At 37.2% G+C, this 25,633-nt stretch overlaps 1 protein-coding gene across 13 annotated transcripts in view; it reads left to right on the top strand.

Moving 5' to 3' along the window:
• Positions 1 to 320: 320 nt before the first annotated feature.
• Positions 321 to 25,633, top strand: part of LOC128859650 (muscle M-line assembly protein unc-89) — a 237,055-nt gene continuing 211,742 nt past the window's right edge. For 2 of the 13 annotated variants that reach the window (XM_054096630.1, XM_054096633.1), the window contains exon 1: positions 13,995 to 15,191. In XM_054096630.1, the coding sequence (XP_053952605.1) occupies positions 14,808 to 15,191 (384 nt within the window). In that variant the 5' untranslated portion in view covers positions 13,995 to 14,807. Of the gene's footprint in view, positions 525 to 13,994; positions 15,192 to 25,633 lie in introns of those variants that run through there. The other 11 variants (XM_054096628.1, XM_054096627.1, XM_054096625.1 and 8 more) reach the window with 10 other exon arrangements.

Consider the following 25,633-nt stretch of genomic DNA (forward strand, 5'->3'; position numbering starts at 1 on the left):
AGTCAACGTTGGCAGTCCGTATCGAAGCAGCTAAATGTATACGCTGCGAGTCTACTAATATCTACATACACTCGTTCGTATTTCAGCATCCAAACGAACAGTGGAGCAAATTGTTGGACAGAGTGCGAAACGGTGCGCGCGGCAACTGGCGTGCGAAAGTCAGCAAAAGTGGTATTGCCTTTAGAGCTTTTCGCTGCCAAAGTCGACGTAGCAGCTGATTACGCTGCCGACCGACAATGGCAAAGTCAATTGCACAAATTCATTGAGCTGTTCCGCGACTGCGTTGGGGAGCTGACTGGTTAGGTGATCGTGCTGGGACGCAACGCACATCAGTCTCGTCAGTGAATCGCGTGTGTGCAGTACGCGAATGGGGTATCGTGCGCCGGCTAACAAAATACAAACTTGCTATTACAATTAGAACAACAAAAAAATAGCAAATTAATGTTTTTTATTATTTTTTTTTAAATTAAATTGGCGAATTAATTTTATTTATGGTTATTTAATACAACTTTGGAAAAAACTTGGTTGGTAAAAAATTCAAATGATTGCGCAAATGAGTGAAAATCGTGTAATTTATGATAAAAATGACTGCCAAGAATTAAGTTTCTGAGCATTTTGAAAAATTAAGAAAGTAAAGAAAAATAAGGAAAAATAAACGAATTAAAAAAATATTTTTTGCAACGATTTATCGCTAATGTTACAATTAATATTTCTTAATAAGTAAAAAAAATATACATACATACATATGAGTGATTCAAAAACAAATAAAGTATTAAATAAATTTTGAGGTATATTAAAAGTTTTAGTTTGACTGGTAAAGGAAAATGTACAAAAAAACAAAACCAAAAACATTTAATAAAAATTACTTTTTACAACGATTTTCGTTAATACTAAAATTATTAGCAAAAAAAAATATGTATATATTTACATACATATGAGTGACGCAGACACGAGCAAAACTTTAAATAAATTATGATGCAATAAAGTAAAAGAAATGTTTACAAATATTTTTTTGCATTCCAATATTAATTGAGTTTTTTTTATAACTAAATAAAACACAAACTTTTATAAAGCAAAAATCCATTATGCATTACAATAATTGCGTTGTTTTCTGTAGTCATTTAGTCACAAAGCCAAAAAATAAGTTTGCGTGATAAAACAAAAATTAAATTGTTTTCTTTACAAAAACAAAGCACAAACAATTTCAAATATTCGCGCTTTAAAATAAAATATGTACTTAAAGTAGAATTTCCAAGTGCAAAAAGGCTAATGAAATTCACACGCCATTCTCTCCACCACAGAACTCCACCGGCATAGTTCACCAATAGTCAAGCAGTTAGTGTTAGTTTTGTTGTAAAGCTATAATCACATTGCGTTTGCTTCTACATACACACATACACATATACATACCTGTATTTTGTTTCTGTTATTGAGTGCTCTTATGGCTCAATTAACATATCATTGCTATTGAAGCAATATTTTCAATGTCAGATTTCTAATTCTTAGTGGATTTACATACATACATGTAACAATTCGAAGTGTTTGTAATATTTACTTGGTGTTTGTTGGTGTTAATAAGCTTTTGTGATATTTAATTTATTCAAGTGTGGTCTGTGTTTTGGTGTTTGCTGATTTTAATGTTGTTTGTATTCATACTCGTCTGGATGCTCTAGCCTGTTAACGGTAACGCGTGGGCTGTTGCAAAACTGACAGTTTGTAAATGGGCTGTGAAGTGAATTATGAATTTTTGCAAAATAATAATAAAAATATTCTCGCATTAGAAGAAAAACTGCTTTTAAAAGAGCAGATGTCTCGGTGCTTCCGTATTCAAGTGAACAAAAGTAAGACTTGCGCTGAGATCACTTCGAAAATAAAGAAACGATCAAATTTTTACACTTGTTTACGTTTATGTATAATAGGTTTCAAATTCGTTGGTAATATTTAACGAATATTCTGTTGCCTAAATGCCAAAAAAAAAAAAAAATTCTAGCAAAAATTTTAAGGTTTGGTAAAATGTTATAAAATTTGCTAAAAAATGTATAAGCACATTTTTAAAAATTAATAATGCTGGGCTTACAATCCTGACAGATGTGAGGGCCAAACTTAACCTGCCAGCTTTTTAGGTTAGGTTAAATTGCTGCCCTTGCTTGGGGCCCACTTGGACAAATATTCAAAATTCGTTTGTTGTGATACCATACAGGAGAATGGAAAAAGGAGACGGGTGGGAAGAAGGGGCCTTGGGATTAGGGGATGATAACCATGCACTTACGGCGACGCCGACGTTACGTTCGTAATTAGCCGCATCAAGCTACTGATGAACTTTACCAGATGCATGATATTTAAACCCGCTATATCCGCAGATGCAGATCTAAATCTTTGCCAGACGAGAGCAGGACAGCTGACAAGAATGTGTTGAGATGATTCCATCTCGTCCTGAAGACAGCTTCTGCAGAACGAAGTTGAGGCAATTCCAAGTATCACCGCATGCACACTTAACGGACAATGTCCGGTAAGGATACCCACCAAATTCGAGAGCTGCGGCTTTGTTAGATTTAGGAGTTCCCCCGCGCGTCCCCGATCTACCCGTGGCCCGAAGGATTTCGCGACCTTGCACATTTGCGCACTAGCCCAGCGCTCGTTGAGTTGACTTGAGGCCCATCTTTCTAGGAGCAGACCACGGGTTCTTAAGGGAACCCCAATCTTCTCATCTTGCGACGGAACCGTCTCCAAAGTTCCCTGTCTAGCCAGCTCATCAGCCTATATATGCGACTATGAACGGGAACCCATATGAGCCTGATATCGAAGTATTCGGATGCAATCTCGAGAGAAGCTTTTAACGGTGTCTCGTTTAACCTAAAATCGGTTGTCTTTACTTCAAAGCCAACCCAAAATATGAAATATGACTTCTGATAAACGGCGTGAAACAGCAGATCACTCTATTTGTGGAAAAATTTCAAAATGCATAGCACAAACTGAAGGATGAGCTCGACCCAACAAACACGTAGAAATTTAGATTCTTTCAGGATTGACTATTTTTGTTCACAATACGGCTTGTAACAATTATATGTGAACCGTGGCATTATTTTGGTGTCCACAGATGACATAAACAACAGATACCGTCTACATATATATACATTGGAAAGACCCTTTACAATGACCTTTGTACAATATTATTTTGAAATGCGATTATTGCTGTCTGTCCGCCTACTTTCTCAACATGGTCTAGTACTGAATTAGTTACGCAAGTCGTAATTTCCAGTTAGCTCAAGTGCATGCATATATTTCTGACAAATGTTTGATTTCCAATATTTGATACTGCATGCTAACGATTGTACGGCGGTCGCTGTAGCCGAATGGGTTGGTGCGCGACTACCGTTCGGAATTGACAGAGAGAACGTGGGTTCGAATCTCGGTGAAAACACCAAAATTACGGAAAACATTTTTCTCATAGCGGTCGCCCCTCGGCAGGCAATGGCAAACCTCCGAGTGTATTTCTGCCATGAAAAAGCTCCTCATAAAAATATCTGCCGTTCGGAGTCGGCCTAAAACTGTAGGTCCCTCCATTTGTGGAACAACATCAAGACGCATACCACAAATAGCAGGACGAGCTCGGCCAAACACCCAAAAAGGGTGTACGCGCCAATTATATACACAGGGTTTGATTGAAAAGTAATTAGCCTTATTCTTTTAAGTAGTTTTATTAAACCTTTTGGCTTATACAACTAATATTCTTCAAAATAGGACCCTTGAGCGTCAATACACCGCTGGTAGCGGTTCTTCCACTGCAGGAAACATTTTTTAAACTTATCCGCCGGAATCGCGTTCAATCGGCTGTCACAGTTTCTTGGATCGCCTCGATGGAGTCGAAACGCCTCCCCTTCAGCTTTCTTTTCAGGCGAGGGAGCAAGAAGAAGTCCGGAGGGGACAGGTCTGGGCTGTACGGAGGGTGGGGAAGCACCGGAACCCCCATCTTGGCCAATGCAGAGGTGTAGAGGAAGGCGGTGTGCCCCGGCGCATTATCGTGATGAAGGGTCCAATTGTTGACGAACCCGAGCGACGCGGTTTTACAGTTGAAGGAGCATTTATTTGTAAAATGCCGCGTTTACAGTGCTTCCTGGAGGTACAAACTGTTTAGCTTTAAGGAAAATTTGATCGAGTAACGTTGCTCCAACGATCGCTGCATTTTTGCCACTGCAAAATCCTAACATTCTTTTAAAACAGCTTTCACACGCGGAGCGATGTTGACTGCACCGCTGTTACCAGCGAACTGGGACCGGTTTCTAGTGGAAGGGGAAGGTCCAACGATCATTTTCCCCTACTAGCCGATTCCGTTGATAGCTTGGTAGACGCTCCGCTCGGGAAGGCTCATTACTTTTCAATCAAACCCTGTATGTCCGGCAAATGCACGACAGAAGTAACACAGTGAAGCTGAATTGATGAACCGATCCCTTCAATCGTTGACTACGGAATTGACGCTGCACGAGCTAACTGACTGTAGGTTGAGATATTCCATAACAGCTGTCAGAATGGCTGGTAACCTGCGTGCACTAACTCTTATGCACGCATGCATGCCGATTGAAGTTTAAGAGTGCTTTTCCCAATGCATACAAAGGGTGACTCTTGAACTGCTTACCACTTACTACTGTTGTAGACCTACTACTGTCTACACTTAATTTCGGTTAAAGGGTTACAACGAGCATCACGCATGGAATACCTAAACCCACTGTCAATGAACTGAATGACATTTATTAGTGGGGACTCAGATCTACTAAATTTACAATCGATCAAATAATCACGGTTCGTTCAATCTAGCAAAATACCAGAAGAAAATATGATAAACAATTGATTGTCTTCAACCCAGCATAACCAATACTACTTTTTATACGTCAGTTATACTTTATAGTTCCCAGCCGAAATGATAACATTGGGTAGACCGGGTTAAAGCCGTCGAAAATAAGTTGCTTATATTTCACTACCGGATGCCTCAATTTGTCCTTCAGCAGGCAATGTATTTTAGCCATGAAAAAGCTCCTCATAAAAAACTATTTGCCGTTCGGAATCAGCTTAAAACTGTAGGTCGTTCCATTTGTAGAACAACGCCAAGACGGACGCCCAAAAAGGGCCCAAGCGCCAATTAGTAGGTGCTTGAATTTGGTATCCTTGCAAGGTAATACATCTACATAAAATGCTATTGGTTAATACTCATAATACCAGATCAGAATTTGTGAGAATCTCCCTGAATCGTTTGATATCAAATGAAATTTAAGACATGCCGACTTCTTATCGTGTGCCATCTTTAATCTAATATTGGGAAATATAATATTAGTTGATATTTCAGAGCAAAATCGCAACTCAGCGCAACTTAAATCGGAGAGAGTTGCCATTAAAATGGATTCAGACTCTGCAGCCCTGAAATAATTACCCTACAATACGGTACCTAAAGATTGTTGCAGACGAAGAGAAAGGCTTCCTCTGGGCTGAAAATACTAAGCTTTACTTCATACTTATACATTTTGCTAATTGGCATCAGTTAGCAAGTGAAAAAAGAAATTACTGAGCTTTGTTGCATTCGCCTATAATCAGTTAGGTGAGTATGCGACAATCAAGAGGTAGAAGAAGAATATCAAGAGTGAAAAAGTAAGGTAATTATAAGTACATACTCGTATACAGATGGCATATGGTATATTCGGGTTTAGCTTTAGGTCGTCAACAAAAAATCTTCATCTTTACCTCCCTACTTTTCGTGTATGCATGGGTTATTCAGTTCAAGCTTAGGCGAACTCTATTAAAGTTGGTCCGTATATTCATTGTTCGCCTCTGAATACCAAATGGAGGAATGGCTCGCTCGGAGCATTCTCAGATAAACGTATAACATGGCTAGGGTAATTTAATCTTGCAACTTTATGAATTTTTCAAAGTTCAACGTATTTGCTCATTCATGCTAATTCAGCATAGAAAATTACGTGCTCCTTACATTTTAGATATATGTATGTTGTGCAGCAGTTCTATGGAGAATGCCATGGGGAACTTTCCTTAATAATATGTAGTTTTTGCCTTTTTTGCGGGAAAATGCCAAAAATACGCATAACAGAGAGATATAGCGGATTAAAATGTAACACAAAAATATTTACCATAAAATTCTATTATAAGGCTTTATTACACTAAAGTCCAAAATTCAACTCACATAAATACCAGAAATATGTAAGTAAAAACCAAGAATGTGTACTGTAATTTCTTCTTCTTCTTGATGGTGCCGATAACCGCTTAAGCGATTTTGGCTGAGTTTAACAAAGCGCCAGTTGGGCACATTAAGTGAAGCCACTTTCTGCTCCACCTGATCTTTTCAATGCGGAATAATTTCCGAACCGAAGAGTATGTATCTATTTGGACATGGACATGATCCAGTCAACGGAGCCGCTGGATTTTATTTGCATCACTATGTTTATGTCGTCGTAAGGCTCATGCAGTTTGGAAAAGGTAGAACTAACAGCGCGTTTGCTAAGGCATAGGACAGTAATTGTACGCTCTTATAGAAAAGTGTGCTGAACGAATAAATCCTGCGGCTCCCACGATCTTTTCCAGCATCAGGTTAAAAAAAGTCACATGACAGCGAGTTACTCTGCCTCGTTTGGTATCAAACGACTTGCAGAGACGCTTCCCACTTCTGGCGGTGCTGCTGGTATTGAATCACTTGATCCCAAATAGCCGTATTATTTTTGCGTGAATGGCGAATTCAGACACCGCGGCATACGAGTATAGGTAGCCACTTTTCGTGCTCTAGAATTCGGCTCTAAAATCGATAAAAAAAATGATGGTGCCTGTCGATTCTCCTTTCATGGGTCTTTCTCAAGCCTCGGATTGTGAATATCTGGTACCGTAACTTATACATATTGTATATATTTATATGTATGTATGTATGCATACATATGTACATATATTGGAAGCATTGTTTTTAGCGCACATTACAAAAATTACCTAAGTTTAAACTTAGCTACATACACAAAAGTTTCAGCTCTGAATTCCCCGCACTCATTGAGTACTAGTCTATTGTTTAAAGATGGGCTTCAGCCTTTTACACGGAGCCTTCAATACAATTATAAAAAATGCTCATTATGCGTTAATTGATGCAAATTACAGAATTGGGCGGACTGTACAGACATTCCACTTGTCCAACAGCTGGTAAATGGGCTTGGTATATAGGGTTGATATTTTAAACAGTACAACTTAGACCAAAGAACAATTATTTCATATCTAATTAGACAGGTTCCTTATAAAGGTTTGAGACGCTGTATAAATCAAGCATTTCCCGTTCATACAAAAATTCACATAATTACCTTTTTTAGGGAAGAACAGGCGACATATAAGGTGAAACTAGTAAATGTAAAAAAATAAAGCAATTTATTGACTTGTGACAAGTGCCAAGACAAATCGATAAATCAAACAAATTGCAAAAAGCATTAACAGAAATATTATTATTGTTGCATTTCAGCAAATGTGTGCAGTTGAAAATTTAGTACGTCAAAGCAGGATCTGAGCCAAATGCATTCAAATGACAGATATGTATATATGTAAATACAATTATGCTTATTTTTTCTGCGAGAAGTTTTCATAGCTGATCCAAAAACAACACATTATTGCGAAGATCGTAATATTTTCGAATATATGTACATAAGTATAAATTATTAACAGAAATGTGTGCCACTTACATACGAACATATTGAAATCCATAAACATCCATCATATTCACATTTATTCGTCGGTTTCCGCTGTAACGTCTGCCAAAGGAAGCTGTACAGGCAACATTCTATAAGTAGTAAAAAGAAAACAGAGCATCAACTGATCGCAATAGTGGCATACTGAACTGATATTTGTTAAAAGATTTTTACGCACAATTTAGAATATAAAAAAAACAAATCTCAAAAATTGCGTATTACTTAGATTACGCAGCAAACGAAAAATAATTGACCCCAAAAATAAATGAATTGAACCGAATCGGGTGAATTAGTTTGAAGCGGGGTGAAGACGTTACGGAAAATGTGAACAAGCGGGCGGATGGCGATTGGCCAATCTGCAAAAAAATGCGGCGTCAGCCCAGTGCCGCAGGCGTTGAACCGCTGATCTGCTCAGAAAGTGATCGTGCACGACTACTTTAGACATTGACAACGCTTTTCACTTACATACATACATACATGTCTATGCATGTGTGTGTACCCTAAAGTCAAACCTACTACCTTACTTCACTTTGCAGCTGAAGTATTTTATCTTTTTTTTAGATGCGAGCAACTGGCATTTTTAACAGGATTATGCTATACGAAAAGTCAAATTTCAGCCTTTGTGTTATTTAATGAATTAAGCAGTCTGTTTCTCAGCCTTGGCATTACAGTTATTTCATTTAATGGACTGGTTACGAACCAATTAGTTATGAACTAGTTTACCGGTCTGCATTTTAAATATTGTATTTTATGGGCTAGTTGCGTAATAACTAGTTTCGTACTAACTAGTTACGTATTAACTAGTTACGTAATAACTAGTCATAAACTAACTAATAACTAGTTAGTATAGTTATAAACTAACTAGTTATGGACTAGTTTACAAAGTTACCAACTCACCAAGGAGCAAATGTTTGACTACTTCAACGTCCATATTTTTAAAACACTTATATTATTCTTCCTTAAGCATTCCTTTGAAGCATTCTTATTAATAGTAACTGAAAATAATATTTATCTTGAATATATCTCTAATTAGTAATTTGTTATATGTACGAGCCATAGTTCTAATCACTCTCAAATTAGTATGATTTCTTCCATGAAGTTGTGGACTCTGCCGAAATATCGGTTGGTTCTAGGCAATTGCGGGTCTAATTTTAAAGTCATAACTGGTTGGTATTTTACATATGAAATTTCCAAAACTTTACCATCCTTAGATTGCCCGTCTGTAGGTATGTATAGTACATAGCTGTTTTGTGAAAGATCATCATTTATTGGTCCAACGACAAAGTTGGCTAAAGTCAGATATCTAGTTTTACCAAAAGCCTATAAACATAGAAACTTCACAATTTATGCTGCCTCAGAACCGCAAATGGTTTCTACGAGAAACTTTTGCCTGTTAAAAATGCATGAGAGGCATTTGACTGGCCACTATGTTTATAAGTTTCTAATGCTTCTTATTCGTCCCACTGCGAATAACGGGCTTACGGTCTATATATCAACAGGCTAAGGCAGTTAATGTGATTTCCGCGCATAGTCGAACGATACCCAGAAAACATTGGCTTGAATACGACAGATGGTCGAGCAGAAAAAGAATTTGATATTTATATATAATTATCGCTTATATCCTTTTTGGGTATTTCTGAAGTGCGTCTTGATGTTCTTCCACAAATGGAAGGACCAACGCCGCCTCCAAACGGCCGATAGTTTTTTATGAGGAGCCTTTTCATGGCAGAAATACACTGGGCGGCTTGCCTTTGTCTGACGAGAAGCGGTGGCTATTAGACATTTTTTGTCTGCCAATGGGTGTTTCGTTCCCGCTTCGAACCTGGGCACTTCCGAATGGTATTCACGTATTAAGCCATTCGGCTACGGCGATCGATGCATAAATACTATCCGTTTTATAATTGTACGGCCACCTTTGGAATTTATAAGTAAGTTTATGGTTTTTACGATCCAGTGTGTCCAGCCGTCTCTTCAGCGGCGTTCTAAAAAAATCTATGTTGTTACAATAACAATTATGAATACATACACACACATAGTTTTAAATTTGGATTTATGAAATTTTTGTTAGACAAATACTTTTGGGGAAACAAGAAAATAAAGAACATTAAAAACAAAAATATTCAAAACATGCGGAAATGTTGAGGTGCCTGTGTCAAGTGGCCCCAAGCCGGCTTCCAGTACTGTGAATGAAGAGCAATAACTATAATTGAAGAAGCAAGTAACTGTACTAACAACCACGGACCAGTAAAAAGTTATATACTTTTGAGACAGCTATCTTACACATCGGAACTTAATCGGTGAATCGTTAACAATCTGTCTCTCTGTCAACCAAAATGGACAACATTGAACTTTTAGAAACTCATCTCCTTGCTTTTTTATAGTAAAACGAGAATGAACGCTTAATTTTCTAGCAAAGCAAATCTATTTTTCACACCAGCAAGATAAAAAGATCCTAGTTTCATCTGTCAAGTTGTAGGCGTTCACCTGGGTGGCTGTTTCGTTAAACCAGAATCTCAAACTAAAACTGGCAAGCAATCCCCAAAAAGCACTCGAAAATCAGCAGGCAAATAGTAAGCAATTAAAATTCGAATAATATGTAATAAGAAACCTGGAAATGATCAATAATTTAGAAAGAAGCAGTTGTTTTGTAACAATGAGCATCAAAGAGTTGCTTCTTAAATATAGCAAAAGAAAAGATTTTACTACAAAATTAATTTTATTGTAACCACAAGACGTCAGCTGAAAACCGTACCATCTCAATTGTGTTTAATTCACCGAATTTCCCGAAAGAAGTGGATCTGCTGATCACCACCCATCAACCCGTTACTCGCTGTTTCGCTGCAATTCTGTTTCGGGGCTGACGTCATAGAATTTTGCTTAGCAGGGTGGATTAAATAAAAAAAAAATATTTTTCAAGGTGGCGTTTGAAATTTAATTGGGCTATATAACCTAAAAAAATTCATAAATATATTTCAGTATTTATTTTATGAGTAACAGTAAGCCTTGCTTGGAACACAATTTCATTCAAATGAATTTCACGACTTTCCGGTTACTTATTCTAACCCATTTTAGGCCATTTTGTCAACCTATTTTTTGTTACATTTTCCTGAGATTCGCAAGTTGTTTTTAAAAAAGGTTTCATGTTTCAACTGTTGAATCGTCTCTAGATAGTCGGCGTACGACTTACCTTAATGGCGCCACCCAAAAAATAGTCTGATGAAGTCAAATCGCAACTTCTAAGCAGCCACCGTTTCAGCTGAATATTCGACTTTCGGTATTCTTTCGAAAAGGGGCCCATTTTGTAAATATCGAACCATAAACTAGATTTCTGACACTTCATGGAACGGTCGGAAAATTCGCTAGCTGAAAATAGAAACTCTATATAGACCTATATAATAAAAAAGCTATTTTTTATTTATGTAAATTGAAAAAAACTAAGTACCAAGTGAACAAAAATATATTTTATTGCCCTTTGTGCTGACACATTTTCATATGAAACGTAGTGTACTAGCCCAGACACACTCTTACATGTTGTGTCGTAGGTAGACTGCATAATCGCGAAAATCTAACAACTTTTGTTGCGAAAATTTATTTCTGCCTCATCGCCTGTGTTTCGTGAAAATGTATCTAATTCATACGTATTTGTTCTGCACATGTGTACAATCATGCATACATATGTACACATATACACAATGGGTATCTATACGCTTTATATGAACCTATAAGATGTGTAGCTCTTATTTATCACTTGTTTGCTTTACACAAAAATTCGCATTAGCCAAAATCGGCTAAACCAAATGATGTGCCGAATGAATACCAAAAATGTTTTATAAACTATGCGATCTGATTTTTTTTTGTATTTCCGTGGTTCTCTTGCGTTATTTTGTGTCTGTGCATTTGTTTAAAGTATCTAGGTTTTTGTGTATCTTACTCATGATCTATCGGCTAGTTGTAACGAAAATTGGGCAATCAGAACATCGGTCAGACAGTGAACTGACATCTGACGCATACACAGAGAAAATGGAACACTAGAAAAACTTAGCCTTTGTACGAATATTAGGTACATACGTGCATGTGGTATCGATGGCTGTCTAAATAAATACGAAATCTAAACTAGTTTAAATGAGACCTGGTGAAGCAGGAACTACTCCTCTTCAGAAAGTATGCTATTAATGTGGATTCCTAAGTAATGGATGTAAACGATCAATATTTAAGTATAGTATACAAATTTCATTTGAGGTGCTCGGCTTAAATACCTGTCACGTCTTAATATGTCAGCCTGTTAAAATCATTCTATTTATTAAATAATTGGCGCACACGTTTCTGGGGTGTGCATGTTGTTGTTGTTCCACAAATGGAAGGACCTACAGTTTTAAGACTGACTCCGAACGGCAAATGGTTTTTTGGAGGAGCTCTTACAATGCCGAAATACGCTCAGAGGTTTGCCATTGCCTGCCGAGGGGCGGCTTATATTGATTTTGTAAAGGTTTTTTGCCAAGAGATCTCTTTGAAAGTTGGAAAAATGAACTTAAACCAAAATATCCAGTGCTTGGGAAATATTTTCGGTAATCGTGACACATTTTCATAAGATTAATGACTGATTTATTATTTCTTATGGTATTTGCGGCCGCCCGAGTTTGGTTTCCCAGTCGGTAATACTCGATAAGTCTCGCAAAATATTAAGCAGTCTCGCAAAATATTAAGCAAACGTCAAATCATGTGACTTTGGAACCAATAACTTCAAGTATATCGGTACAATCGGCATAATAATAATGACGGTTCCTTCCGGGCAACAAAGAATGATAAACCATTCTGCTGTAATTAAAACCTATCTCGCACTTTTTGGAACGAAAATTTATTGATGATAGTTTGCCATTGGCGAAAAAGGAAAATAAACTTTAATTTAATTCGTTTTTAAAAAAGTGTGATTAGGTTATGCCTCTGGTAAAAAAAATCACTCCAAAGAGCAAAATTTTTCAGAATAGACTGAGGTCCAAGAGATAATAAATAGGTGGATCTAAGTTGATCGGGAATTGAGTGAAGCTTTCGGCGCAAAGGCCACTTGAACTTTCTTAAGTTTTGGGAAGATATCTAAAGAGCACAACACATTATCATGTAATAGTTTCATACTGTGATTGGCAAACAGCTCGACCAAAGCAAGATGATGTTTTCCCGATAGTAGGTTTCATGTGACCAAACCCATACATATAATATTTAAATCCAGACAGGCACTGCCACTTACGCAACATCCCTAAACAGTTAGGCCGTATTCACACAAGGAAGTTTTTGTTGCTTCAAATTTGCGAATTATATTTTGGTATTGTGCGTATCATTCACAGAGGGCAACTTCTTTGCTTGCATAAGTTACGAGTTGCTTCAGCAAAAGTTGCTCTGCGTGAATGCGGTCTTATGTGACGGGTTTTATGAAATGGAAGCAACAAAAAAAGAATATAATCGAAATTCCAGAGGCGACTTGCTAGCTTTATGACCGTAATTGCCAAATATAGGTTTATTTTATCCTGCGATATGGGTGTTACTACCTGTTGTACTCGAATAGGTGCATATGTACGTATGTATGTAGATTGCAAAATCGAGAATTTTAAACAATTACAGTTTCGTACCACTTGAATTTGGGCAACTAGAGTACAGAAGTATAATTGCGTTAGTTTGTGTACCGATTGTTGTTGGGGAATAAAAATAGAATAATTGTTGCGAGTGAAAAGAACAACAATAACAAAATCAACAAATAACGCATCGTGTAAAGCAATAACATTGACTATAACAAACCACCCGATGAGGCAAGAGTAAAGCGCTGAAAGATCAGCAACAGTAGCTGCTCTTGAAGAGCTGTTTGTGAAAGGAGCTTCAGTGAGAATCTCACACTGGCGAACTTCATATTAGAGCGTAGCTGTACGAATTTAACAATATTCGTGCACTCGTATACGAATGTGTGTGATGTGGGGATGCCATATGTATGTGTTGCGATGAGTACAATGGCCAGATGTGCTGATGAGATCGCTCTGCTATATGACACGTAGATATGTATGTTTTTCATCTACATATATAAGTATAAGCATGTATGTAGACATTCGTTTGTTTATATGTTCTTGTATAATGGCAATATATTATACTATAGCTAACGTTGAGCGTGCAAAAATATTTTTTCAGTACAAACCTGTGTACAGAGAATTTGAGCGTGCGCGAAAAAGTGAGTGTATTTTACATATTTCAATAATTTGTTATTTCTTCAGAAGCATGAAGTCATGCGAACGTTTTTGTTTCAATAGCATTTGATTTTAAGTTAATTTTTTTGTTTATTTTTGTTTTTTGTTTTTGTGTGTTATGGTGAATGAGCACTGTGGCTGGCTAGTGGCGGTGGCACCGGCAGCTCAGCATTGCTGCTGAACAGCAGGCAGACGTGCGAGAGCGGCGAAAGCGCGAACATTAGAAATGTAGTGCAAAATTTCGAAAATAAAAGGAAGAAGAAGAGCCAACGACTAATTTAGTTAATACACATTTTTACGAACTTTAAACGATATCTGTTTTTGTCTTAAAAAATAGACAACAATACGCGAACGAAGTGTTTAATTAGTAAGGAAAAATATACGTCATATGAAACTAAATATTAAAATAAAAGTGAATATATTGTAGATAAAAATAACTCAACGAATAATTTACGCGAATTGAAATTAAAAAAATACTTGCTAACTTTTATTTTTCAAAATAAAGCATAATTAAAATCGAATAAAAGGCGCACTTCCGAGCAATTTAATGAGGACTACAGTAACAGAACTACATTTTTTTCGCTCAAATACGTAGAAATTTTTTAGAAAAACGTAGACCAACATAATAAAAAAAGCAAATCGATAATAGAAAAGCATATTAAATTAAAGAAAACAACAATAATAGCAAGAAAAAAGCAAAGTCGCAGCACATAGCAAAGGAAATCGCTCCCACTAGCAAAAGAAAGAAAACGACAACAACAAAAAAGAAAGCACACACACAATTGCGGTTTCTAAAGCACCCCAGTAACAAAAACGGGGCAACAGCTGTCATCAGTGCTACCATAAAACTAAATTAAAAATCAAAGAAATCATGGAACGCCATCGCACATTGGACTCATCGATGTCGTCATTGTACTCCGGCTCGAATATCTCGAATACACCATCCGCACATCGGCAGCAGCATGACAATTATAATTACCCCGCCCTATCCTCGTCCGCTTCACCGACGCCCAGCTTCAGTGGTGGTGGCGGTGGTGGTGGTGGCGCTAGTCTTGGCTTACTGACCGGCGCTTCTAGCACCAATGCCATTGCGACTACTGGTGGCAGTAACACAACAAATGCAACAACAGGCCATGCATCGGACATGAGCTTGTGCAGTGGCGACGAGGGTGCCGGCGTTGGATTGCGTGCCACCACAATCGGTTCAGTGGTGGTGCGTTGTGGACCCATACAGTTGGTGATCGCGTTACTGCAAGTAAGATAATTTGAGAAATGTTTATTTTTTCATAGGCTCTAGTGCAAGAAGGTTATAATTTTTGCACCTCCCATAACGTGAAATAAAATTAAAATTGAAAATTACGAAAATGCTACATTTTTTAAAAATTCTATCAAATCTTTTTCCACAATTATACCATTTTTGCACTAGCCCCTTCCTACATCGAAGCACACCCCTGTAATTCATTGTGTTTATTCTGGGGCCAACAATTTTGTACTATGATTTTTATTTATTCGAAATAAATAATGCAGTTTTTTCATTGAAATTCTATATACCTTTAAGAAATATTTTCACAAGTCTCAACTGCATGTCTGGGTCTATTTTAACAAGTTCACGAAATCAAATACTACGTTTTCTGCAAGTAGTATTTAGCGTTTAGATAGATGGCCTTAAAATTAAACTAAATGAGAGTTTTGAGAAATAGAAGAACATTAGTTTTTGGGTTGCTGTTCTTATTATCCCCATCGATCTATGTATATTAACACTAAACCTACCATGGACGAGTCAAATGACCCATTTTAAACTTCTTGTCAGAAGTTCTTAGAAATAACTTTATTAAATCGTCGTTTGCCTTCACGACTTTTATTAAAAAATACATCGAATGTATTTTTCAAGATTTACTCTTTGCTAATTGTTTTACCGAGAAATATATGTGATCTTAATAATATATAATATATTTTTAGCGCGACCTTTTTCAGCTGTTGTTTTAGCTGCTCACCTATTTTCCATTGCCAGCTACCATCAGCTGTAAAAATAGGTAAATCTTGTTACGTTTCACAAAAGCTCATTTTACGTCAATTCGCTTATTGTCTACCTAAGCCCATTTGATCGAACCCGGCAAAGTGCGTAAGTCCTTTTCTTCCTCTGGTGTTAGTTGACGGCAGCATCAGGTACAATGAGAAACGCTAAGTGAAAGAGAGGTATTTCCTGCTTTTCAACATCGGCAGCTACTGCATTGAATATTTTTACGGTATCCACGACATGGCATTACCTGGCCAATGGAGGGGCTGAATTAGTATTGAGGAATGAAGTGTTTAAAATTGCATCAGATCCACTTAAGATTCGTAGTTTTTGTAATAAAATTGTACTAATTTTTGTATTTGTGCATATCTACATTTGAAAATTATTTTTTTTATAACAGTAAGCAACAAAACACAAATAATACTAGCCATTTTATAGCTTATAGATATAAGCCACATGATTTTAAAATTGTTCACTATTACCACATCAGTGCCGATGTTGTTTTCGGATTTAACTCTGGTTAGTGCAGCCTCTGCCCGAATTATGGCCAGAAATCAACTCTTTTTAAAATTTGTATGCGGTTTCTGTATTCTCTTAGTACGAGTATCTGCATAGTTTATTAGTGAAGTATTCAGGAAGTAACAAAATGTCAATGGGTTTTTAAGTGCATCGTTTTGTGCTTTATTTCAGTAAAGTGAAATGAGTACCCAACTGTAAAGCCAACCAAAAAATCAACTGTTCTGTGTATCCGCTTAACTGTCACTCAAGTGCCTTTCGTTGTTTGCCCACGCAATGCCTTCAAGCGTCTCAACTCCGCACTTACATACATACATACATACATGTGTAAGCTTTCATTGGCGCAGATTTAAACCATTACTCACTGTAGCAGTGCCTTGCAGAACTATTTCTACATCTCCACTGAACACGGTCACATTATTTTGTTTCTTTATCTTCTTCACGTTGTTCACCCACCAAAACATTGTAAGCTCAACAATTTTTTTTCGTTTGTTTGTTTTGTGTAAATTTTCACTGTTTCGACATTTTAAAGCAAATGTGTCAAGTGAAATTAACTTGTAAAAGTAACAAGTTACTGCCAGAAATCCAGAAATGAGAAGGGGTGGAGAAGGCGTACATAAAAGAGGAAACTTCATATCCGTAGATGTAAGTATTTGGTCATTTTCCGGTACTGAATAATAATAAATGTGTGTGCGTACTTGTACGAGTGTATAATGACATAATGATACGAGTAATAAGGTGATGTAAGTAACTTAACTTCACTTTTTTGGCAGGTTTTATTACTTATTATGCATGAAAAGAGTTTAAATATGAAGCCTTTTCGCACGACTTTTTAAGCATAAGAATAAATATGATATAAATATAAATAAATGAAGCTGCAACGATATAAGATATAAAATTGATGCTGATTTTATTTTGCCGCTAATTTCATACAATTCAAACAGCCGCTCGGCTTCGCTGGTGGTGCTTCAAATTTTCGATAACTCGACGCAATATTTGCGGCATTATTACGGCAATAGCGTCTCGAACTCTTCCAAGGTGGTTCACTTGTTAGCGTGGACTAAAGACTTGACGTAGCTAATGGAGAGATGTTAAGTCGCATGATCGCGGCGGCCAATTGATGAACGTTCGTCAAATTTCTCTTTCCCAAATCCGAGTGTTATCCTGCGTGTATGGCATATAACGTATGGCAGCTCACAAATACCGATATTGTTGAGCTTTGGCCACAGAAGGTCGGTTAACTTCGCTCTATACTGAGAACCATTCACGGTAACAGTCTCTCCTTCCTCATTTCGCAAGAAATAAAGTACCATTATCTGTCATGCTATTTTTTTCCGCTTAGGAGCATAGGGCCTCGCCAATATTCTTCGATCGTATAAGGTTCTGGGCTGTTATTTATGCGCTGTCACATGTGATGTCGGCATGTGCTCACACAATATCGACCTTCTGCAAGTATTCTTTGGCCACCCGCGACCCCTGCTCGCTTGTGGAATCCAGTCCAGTGCCATTCTTGTGTTGCTATCTGGTGGTTTTTTAAGCGTGTGCCCCATCCATCGTCACTTTCTGCGTTTGATTTGCCTTAGGATTGATTCCTCATTCGTTGATATCCACAACGCGTTGTTGCTGACGAAAGTTTGTAGACTCTGTGTGATCACCAGCCATATTTCACTTCCGTACAACAATACTGACTTCACACGTTAGCTGATTATTCGCAGTTTAGAGCGCCTGGACATTTGCGAACTCGCCCATCTGCATGCATTCGCCCGAACCCCGCCCTTGCTTTGTTTAGGCTGCAGTTGACATCTTCATATGCTCCGGCCGTCTGTCGTAATAGTGCAGCTGTGGTAGCAGAAGCTTTCGACAAACTCTTCCGGGCATCTCTTAACCATTATATGTCTTGCTTTATTACGATTGACTCTCATAGCCTTCATCTTGGCGATGTTGACCTCCAGTGCAAAAGTGCGTGCCAGCGTGACCAGTCTGTCCGCCTTCGCTTGTACGCCAGTGAGATTGTGAGAGAGGAGGCAGTATCTTCGGTGAAGTTTAGGTCCTCAAGATGTCTAGTGAAACTCCAGATGATTTTTTTGTGCAGCATCAAGTGGTTCATAACGTCATCTAGGACGATGGGCAAAGAGAAGGGACGATCTTGCCTTGCACCTGCGTTGGTGGTGAATGGGTTGCTGACGCTGCCGTTGAGAAGCGCTGCCATTTCGAAGATCTCATAAAGGCAGCTCTCATGCTATAAACCTTACTACACAGTTAATATTTGTAAATGCATTGATGCTTGACCGAGCACTTGTGAATTGTATTTACTCCAGACTCAAATTTCGCTTCTTGACATGGCAGCTCAGCCAAAAATGATGGTCGTCCGAGAAGATTATTTTCGGCCAAAGTCCCGTTCTCCGGGCAAACTTTTCTGTGCACAGTTCCACCAGAACGCGAATTATGTTGACCTGCAAAGAGACAATCGTCTATGTATAGGTCGCGTAGCTGTAAAGAAAATAGTCGAGCGGGTTTGTGAGATCCCTACTACATATTGAGAGTGTATGCTGAACAGAGCAATGATTTTGACAATTTTTTTGTAACTTGGTTGAATTTACTAGATCGATCGCCAAGAATTGCATAAGTATAAATAAGCCTAACAGCGAGTTCTTCAAAATTTAATGCTAGCATAAATTAACTCGTCGGCCCGTTGAGTGGGCTTTTTTTGATCGGTGTATTCCCATCTAACGTGAGATGATCATTTCGTTGTAGACGTGACATGCCGATTGTGTGAGCGATAAGAGGGTTCGGATGAATTTGCAATTATTCGATATATTATTGATTTCACTTTCGACTATTGCTATTTGAAGTTGCTTGGTGGGGCTGATGTTGTTCGAAATACGTATCTTGGATTGTATCGATGTTAGTAGAACAGGTACTGCTTTGGGTATTGTCTTTATGATGAAATTTTATAATAGTTATTTGATAATCAATTTTAACAATTTTAACACATTGTGGATTCGTGTAGTATTCCATTGATAAAAGCAAAGACAAAATAAATGTTCCACTGAATTTGAGGACTGTACTTTAACAAGATGACGCTATTTGACGTATAAATTTCAAGTATGCCTATAAAGTAACTACGTTCCGAAGTAAATGTAACATATTCTGAAATACAATTGACTATTCTGAAATATATTTGACGTTTTGTGAAATACACGTTCACTAATTTTAAATACCTTTAGAGACTTTCTCAAGTCCACTTTGTTGTTGAAAACTATATTCTTATGCCTTTTTGAAGCCTTTGTGAAACGGCCCAAGTAATACTAAACTTTTTCCTTCCTTTTTAAATTGTTGTTTTGTTTTCTATTTCTAGAGCTTTATTACGGGGGCTTATCTTAAGTACTAAATACTAAGATTCAACAGATCTCACAGATTCTTTTTCACGTCCTAATAATTCCTCTGAAATTTGGCTACATGTCTGCCTATATTCGAATGTAATTAATGCACTGCGTAAAAAATATCAAACTAGAAGGGAAGAAACTTTCAACGAAGTTATTCAAGGCGACTGGAAATAGCACAAGTCTACAGCCAATTAAGCCCCAAACCAGTCTATGCAATTCTTATGTCAAATCAGTTGCTGAGTACAATAACATGCATACGTTTTTCTCTGTTATGAAGTTTTCGAGAAATCTCCAAATAACGATTTTGGGTTAAGAAAAAAAGATAGATCGTAATAATTCACATTATTCGTTAACCAGAGAATACGTTAACCGATCGAAACAAGTGAAATAAAAAATTTAAATTAATTAAGCTTTTTATAAAATATTTAATTAAGTATTTTTGGCCCTATGTTCACACTGAAACTCTAGGAATTTATGATGAGGATGATGGTTTTCTGCTTACTTTTCATTAAAATTAAACATTTTCAAGATATTTACAAATTAAAAATGAAATTGAAAATTAATTTAAAAATAAAAATAAATTAATTCAAAAATATGAAAATTTTCGATTTATGTTGCAAAAGTTGTATGAAAGAAAAAAATATTTTTAAGATTTAAATGAAAAATATCCTCAAATAGATATAAAAGTAATTCGCATGATAATAAAAAAATCATTTCTGTGGTGACCCCACTTAAGCAAAATTTAACAAGTGGCCAACGCTTGTGATATTATTAGCTGGGTTTTCTACTGTTATTAAAGTTTTGAATGCAGGTATTAAACTTGAAAGACGAAATAATAATGTCCCTTGAGAATTCTAAACCAAATGCGTGTCCATTTATTTTTTTTTTTTCTGAATAGAGGAAATGAGAAATCATCCACATCTCTTGCCAGTTCTTCTCTTCTTCTTAATTGGCGCTATAACCGCTTACGCGATTTTGGCCGAGTTTAACAAAGCGCGCCAGTCGTTTCTTTCTCGTGCTCACCGGCGCCAGTTGGACACACCACGTGAAGTCAAGTCCTTCTCCAGCTGATGTTTCCACCGCAAAGGAGGCCTTCCTCTTCCTCTGCTACCACCAGCTGGTACCGCATCGAATACTTTCAGAGCCTGAGCGTTTGTATCCATTCGGACGACATGACCCAGCCAACGTAGCCGCTGGATCTTTATTCGCTGCGCTATGTCTATATCATCGTAAAGCTCATACAGCTCATCGTTGCATCGCCTGCGATATTCGCCGTTGCCAACGTGCAATGGTCCAAAAATCTTGCGCAGAATCTGTCAAAACACCCTTTTTGTGAGAGAGCTAATGGGTTAAAATGTTCTACAAAATTATTCCTCGTGAAATTGTACTACATATTTTGACTCCTTTTTTCATTTATTCTGAAAACATTTAGGTAAAATATTGCAAAACTGAAAAGGCCAATCAAAGAAATTTGAGGTTTTACTATGGATCAAGGTCTTTGATCAAGAGAAATCATTCTGCCCCCAGACAATGGCCCTCAAATTACAATGTTGTGTGTTATTTGTAAACCAGTGTATTCAAAATCGAACGATATTGAGTAAACAGAAGAATAAAAGTAATCAAATAACGCAACAAATAGCAACTAACTCATTTAAACCAGTTTCCAAATCTCGAAACAAGGAAGCTATGTAAAGTATTTGATGTACTTATACGCATACACACATACATCTGTGCATAGGCACATAAGTCAAGCGCAGAATACTTTGAAGAACCAACCACAAACTTGTTTTAGAACAAAGCGTAAAAATCAAATATGTGGATTGACTTCCACACTTCCACACAAAACGTTTAAGACCGCAAAGTGAGCCAAGTCAAATGGCGATTGCGGGCGAGTTGCGGTAAATAAGCAAACTTCTCTGGCGGCATGGTAAGCCAAAACAATGCTGACTTAGTATGGAGTGTATATTTGTAATACTAAGCATGTACATATATACGCTTAAATACATAGATAATACTGAAGCGTCACTGTGTGTTCTATGCAAGTATTTATTTACCACAAATATACGTATGTACATACCCACATCCTCGTATATTGGCACATAATAATTAAGGCGCGCTGCTAAAAAATTGAGAGAAGATATGAAAAGCAAAAGTTATATGCCAGCGAATTCATTGAAAGGTAGTAACAGGATGGTTCAAGGTCATTGATGTGACGTGATTATGCGGTAGGGGATAGACACAGCTAAATAGGATATACCAAATATAGGTATAAAGGGCTATTGAAATAACTAGAGCATGGTAAAAGGTGTGCAATTTATAACATTTGTGTGAATAACAGATAGACATATATTACTTGCAGGTACTGTACATAAACATATAATCCTTCAAGTGAATGCTTTGTTACACAACTGGTGCATTTCTAGGGGATTTTTTGTACTATGACTAGTTCGCTTGACTTCTCTACTCCATAAAAGAGCTGGTGAGATTTCCAAAACCATGTCGTAGAAAGTGGCAATTGCCGTCCATATTAGTTGGGAGCTACCACAAAATTCGACGAATGTGAATAAATAAGTATCTGACGCACTCTTTTTCGACCCACTGTTAGACTTGATGAATTTAATTAAGGTACTTGACCACCTTATAAGTTTCAAAAAATAAATTTTTTTTTTTTTACATTTTTTCAATCCTTATACTTTTAAAAATCATCACCTGAAACTGTTTTTTTAAATTCGAATTCTAACAAAGTGAAATCAGTGAAAATGTGCAGGCGCATCCTGCACTCATTACTTGCTGACTCAGCGGAAAGAAAATAGCAAGTTTTAACTTTAAACGCGTTTTTCCAGAAATTACTTTTTTTCGAATGGCGGACACTTTATCTCCGAAATTGCTTAGCCGATTTTAATGATTTTGGTCTTGTTTTATTTGTTAAGATGTTTTGTATGCCAATTTACCACATTTTGCAAAAAAAAAGTTAATAAAGTATTGCTTTTTAAGCATAACATTGTGAAAAACAGGGGTGTTTTCTTAACTTTTTTTCAAACATCCGCCATTTTTTTATTATTATTTTTTTTTGTCAGTTTGTGGTAAATTCTCACGCAAGGAACCTTCCTTTTGAAAATTTTGTTTCTCTCTTTTGTTTTAGAATTACCATTTCTAAGATTAACTGTCCGCCGCAAGACATGATTTTCTTCAGGCCTCGACTTTGGCGCCTCCTGGATATATGTTAAAAAAAGAAATTTTAATAAATCAATTTTTTTTTGTATTATATAAGCTCTAAATAAAAATTTAAAAAAAAATTTATTTTAATATATTATACAGAACATGAAAAAAAATTATTGAATATGTTGTACTTTTTAGCTTTCCAAGGTGGTCAAGTACCTTAAACAAAACTGCAAACTAATTAGATCCGCTGCTGTTGTTGTCATAGTCGATAGGCTGAAATATTGGCGTAACGGTCTAGGCTCGTGTGTTGGGACTATTGATTTTTGGATTATTGAATTAAAAAGCAAAACCAGCACCTTTCAGATTGGTTACCACAAATCAGTAGCACTCGTATGCCCCAGCAAAGGTGTTTTTAAAGAAGTAAGGACGAATGATACAATCAGCCTACGTTAGGTTAGGTTATAATGCTTGCCCAGAAAGTGGGCCCACTTGAACGAAGAATTTTAGTTCATACCTTTGCAAGGGAAAAGAGGTGAAGGAAACCGATAGGGCGAAAAGAGACAGAGGAGGAGATGGGTTGGGAAAGCGGAGAGGGTTGAGTATTTGTGGATTATGAACGATAACTAACTTGCGGTAACGTTAGATGCTTTATGCTACTGATGAAGTTTATCAGAATTTTTATCAAAGCCTGCTTTATCAGCAGGCGTAGGAAAGAAGTGAGAACTAAGATGCTTAAATCTTAGTCTCGCAAAGGATTCGAAATAATTCCAAGTCTCACGGCGTGTATATCTCGTGGATAGTGCCCGTGAAGACACCCATGAAATTTGAGAGCTGAGATTTTGTCATCCTCAGAATATCCCTCCAAAGCCTCCGATCCATGCGTAGTCTTACGTAGCCTAAGTGTTGCATCCAGACAACTCCTCCCTTGATGAAATATGGGTGGTAATTTGTAGGGAATGCATTGCCACCTGGTGAAGCTCGTGTGGCTTGAAGCCGTCTCATACATAATAATTTTGCTTATTAACAATGTAATTCATACAAAAATCCCCGTCGCTACAAATTTTCGTGGTAAATTGTTGGCCTCTTCCAAACGTTCGAAAGCCCAGTCAGCGAACAAACAATGTTATCTACGGCTATCAACTTTGAGCTTGGGTCGGCTGGATCTTTCCACGTTGTAGGCCCAAGACGCGCTGCAACATTCGCCAAGTTGAACCCTGCAAAAGGCCTTGTGGTTCTGTGCACGGCAAGAAATTGACTATCTCGGTCTCTCCTGCAGACTTTCACATAGAGCAGCGATGTTGCCAGCCTATCTATCGTTCGTTTGAGGTACAAGTATTGACTGGTTGTTTACCAAACTGGTCTTCTCCAATTTGCCCGCCCACTAAATGTTGAAGAGTGGACTTTGCAGGGCCAATGAGGAAACAATAGGTAGGTTCGTCCAGCTCGCAACTCGGAACTGAGCCAAAATAAGTATTCTATGTTCAAACTTGAAACTAAAACTTTTATAGACCAATACAACATTGACATACTATTGGTGTCAGAAACTCATTTTAATGACAAAAGCTACGTTAGTATTCCCGGCTACAATATAATATGCACCAACCACCCTGACAACAGAGCACACGGCGGAACAGCTATTATACTGAGACAAAATATTATATTTAACGAAATGGAAGAATATCAAATGGGCCATCTGCAAGCAACGACGATACAAATAAATGACACTCTAGGCCAGCTTACCATATCAGTTGCTTACTGCCCTCCGAAACACAACAACAAAACAACACAATACGCTAACTACCTTGAAACACTTGGAAGTAGATTTATTGCCGGAGGAGACTATAACGCAAAAAATATGATGTGGGGTTCAAGATTAACAAACACGAAAGGAAAAGCATTACTTGACGCCATCAGAGCGCGTAATTGTAATTATATAAGTACCGGAGAACCCACCTATTGGCCCTCTGACATTAAGAAAGTACCTGACTTACTTGACTTTTTTATCATGAAATCAATTAATCCGAACGTACTGACAATTGAATCTTGTCTTGAGCTCTCTTCTGATCACTCACCAATTATACTAAGAACCCAACAACCACCGCAACAAAACTTAAATCCACCACTTTACAATCATCGTACAGACTGGAATGCGTTCACTGAGCTTTTGGAATCATATTTAGACACAAAAGTATCTTTGAAAACAGGCGATCAAATTGAGACAGCTATAGCTTTTTTTAACGACAAAACTATTAAGGCAGTTAGTAAATCTACACCCTCTCCACCAACTAAAGTAAAAAATGACTACATACCTGATACGATAAAAAAGAAACTAAAACAAAAGAGAAAGCTAAGGAAGCAATGGCAGACAACAATATTTCCAGACGACAAGAAAAAGCTAAACAAATTGGGAAAAGATATAAGAGACCTACTTCAAAAGGAAAAAGACAAACAACTTAGCAATTATCTCAAAAATATTGAAAAGCAACGGTCTTAGCTCAACATTTTAAAGATACTTTTGAAAATAATAATAACGACATAAATCTTACTTATGCAGCAAACGAGAATAAGCAGCAAATTAAAAAAATCACACTTACGGAGATAAAACAATTAATAAAA

The sequence above is a fragment of the Anastrepha ludens genome, chromosome 4, assembly GCF_028408465.1.
Source record: "Anastrepha ludens isolate Willacy chromosome 4, idAnaLude1.1, whole genome shotgun sequence".
Lineage (NCBI taxonomy): Eukaryota > Metazoa > Arthropoda > Insecta > Diptera > Tephritidae > Anastrepha > Anastrepha ludens.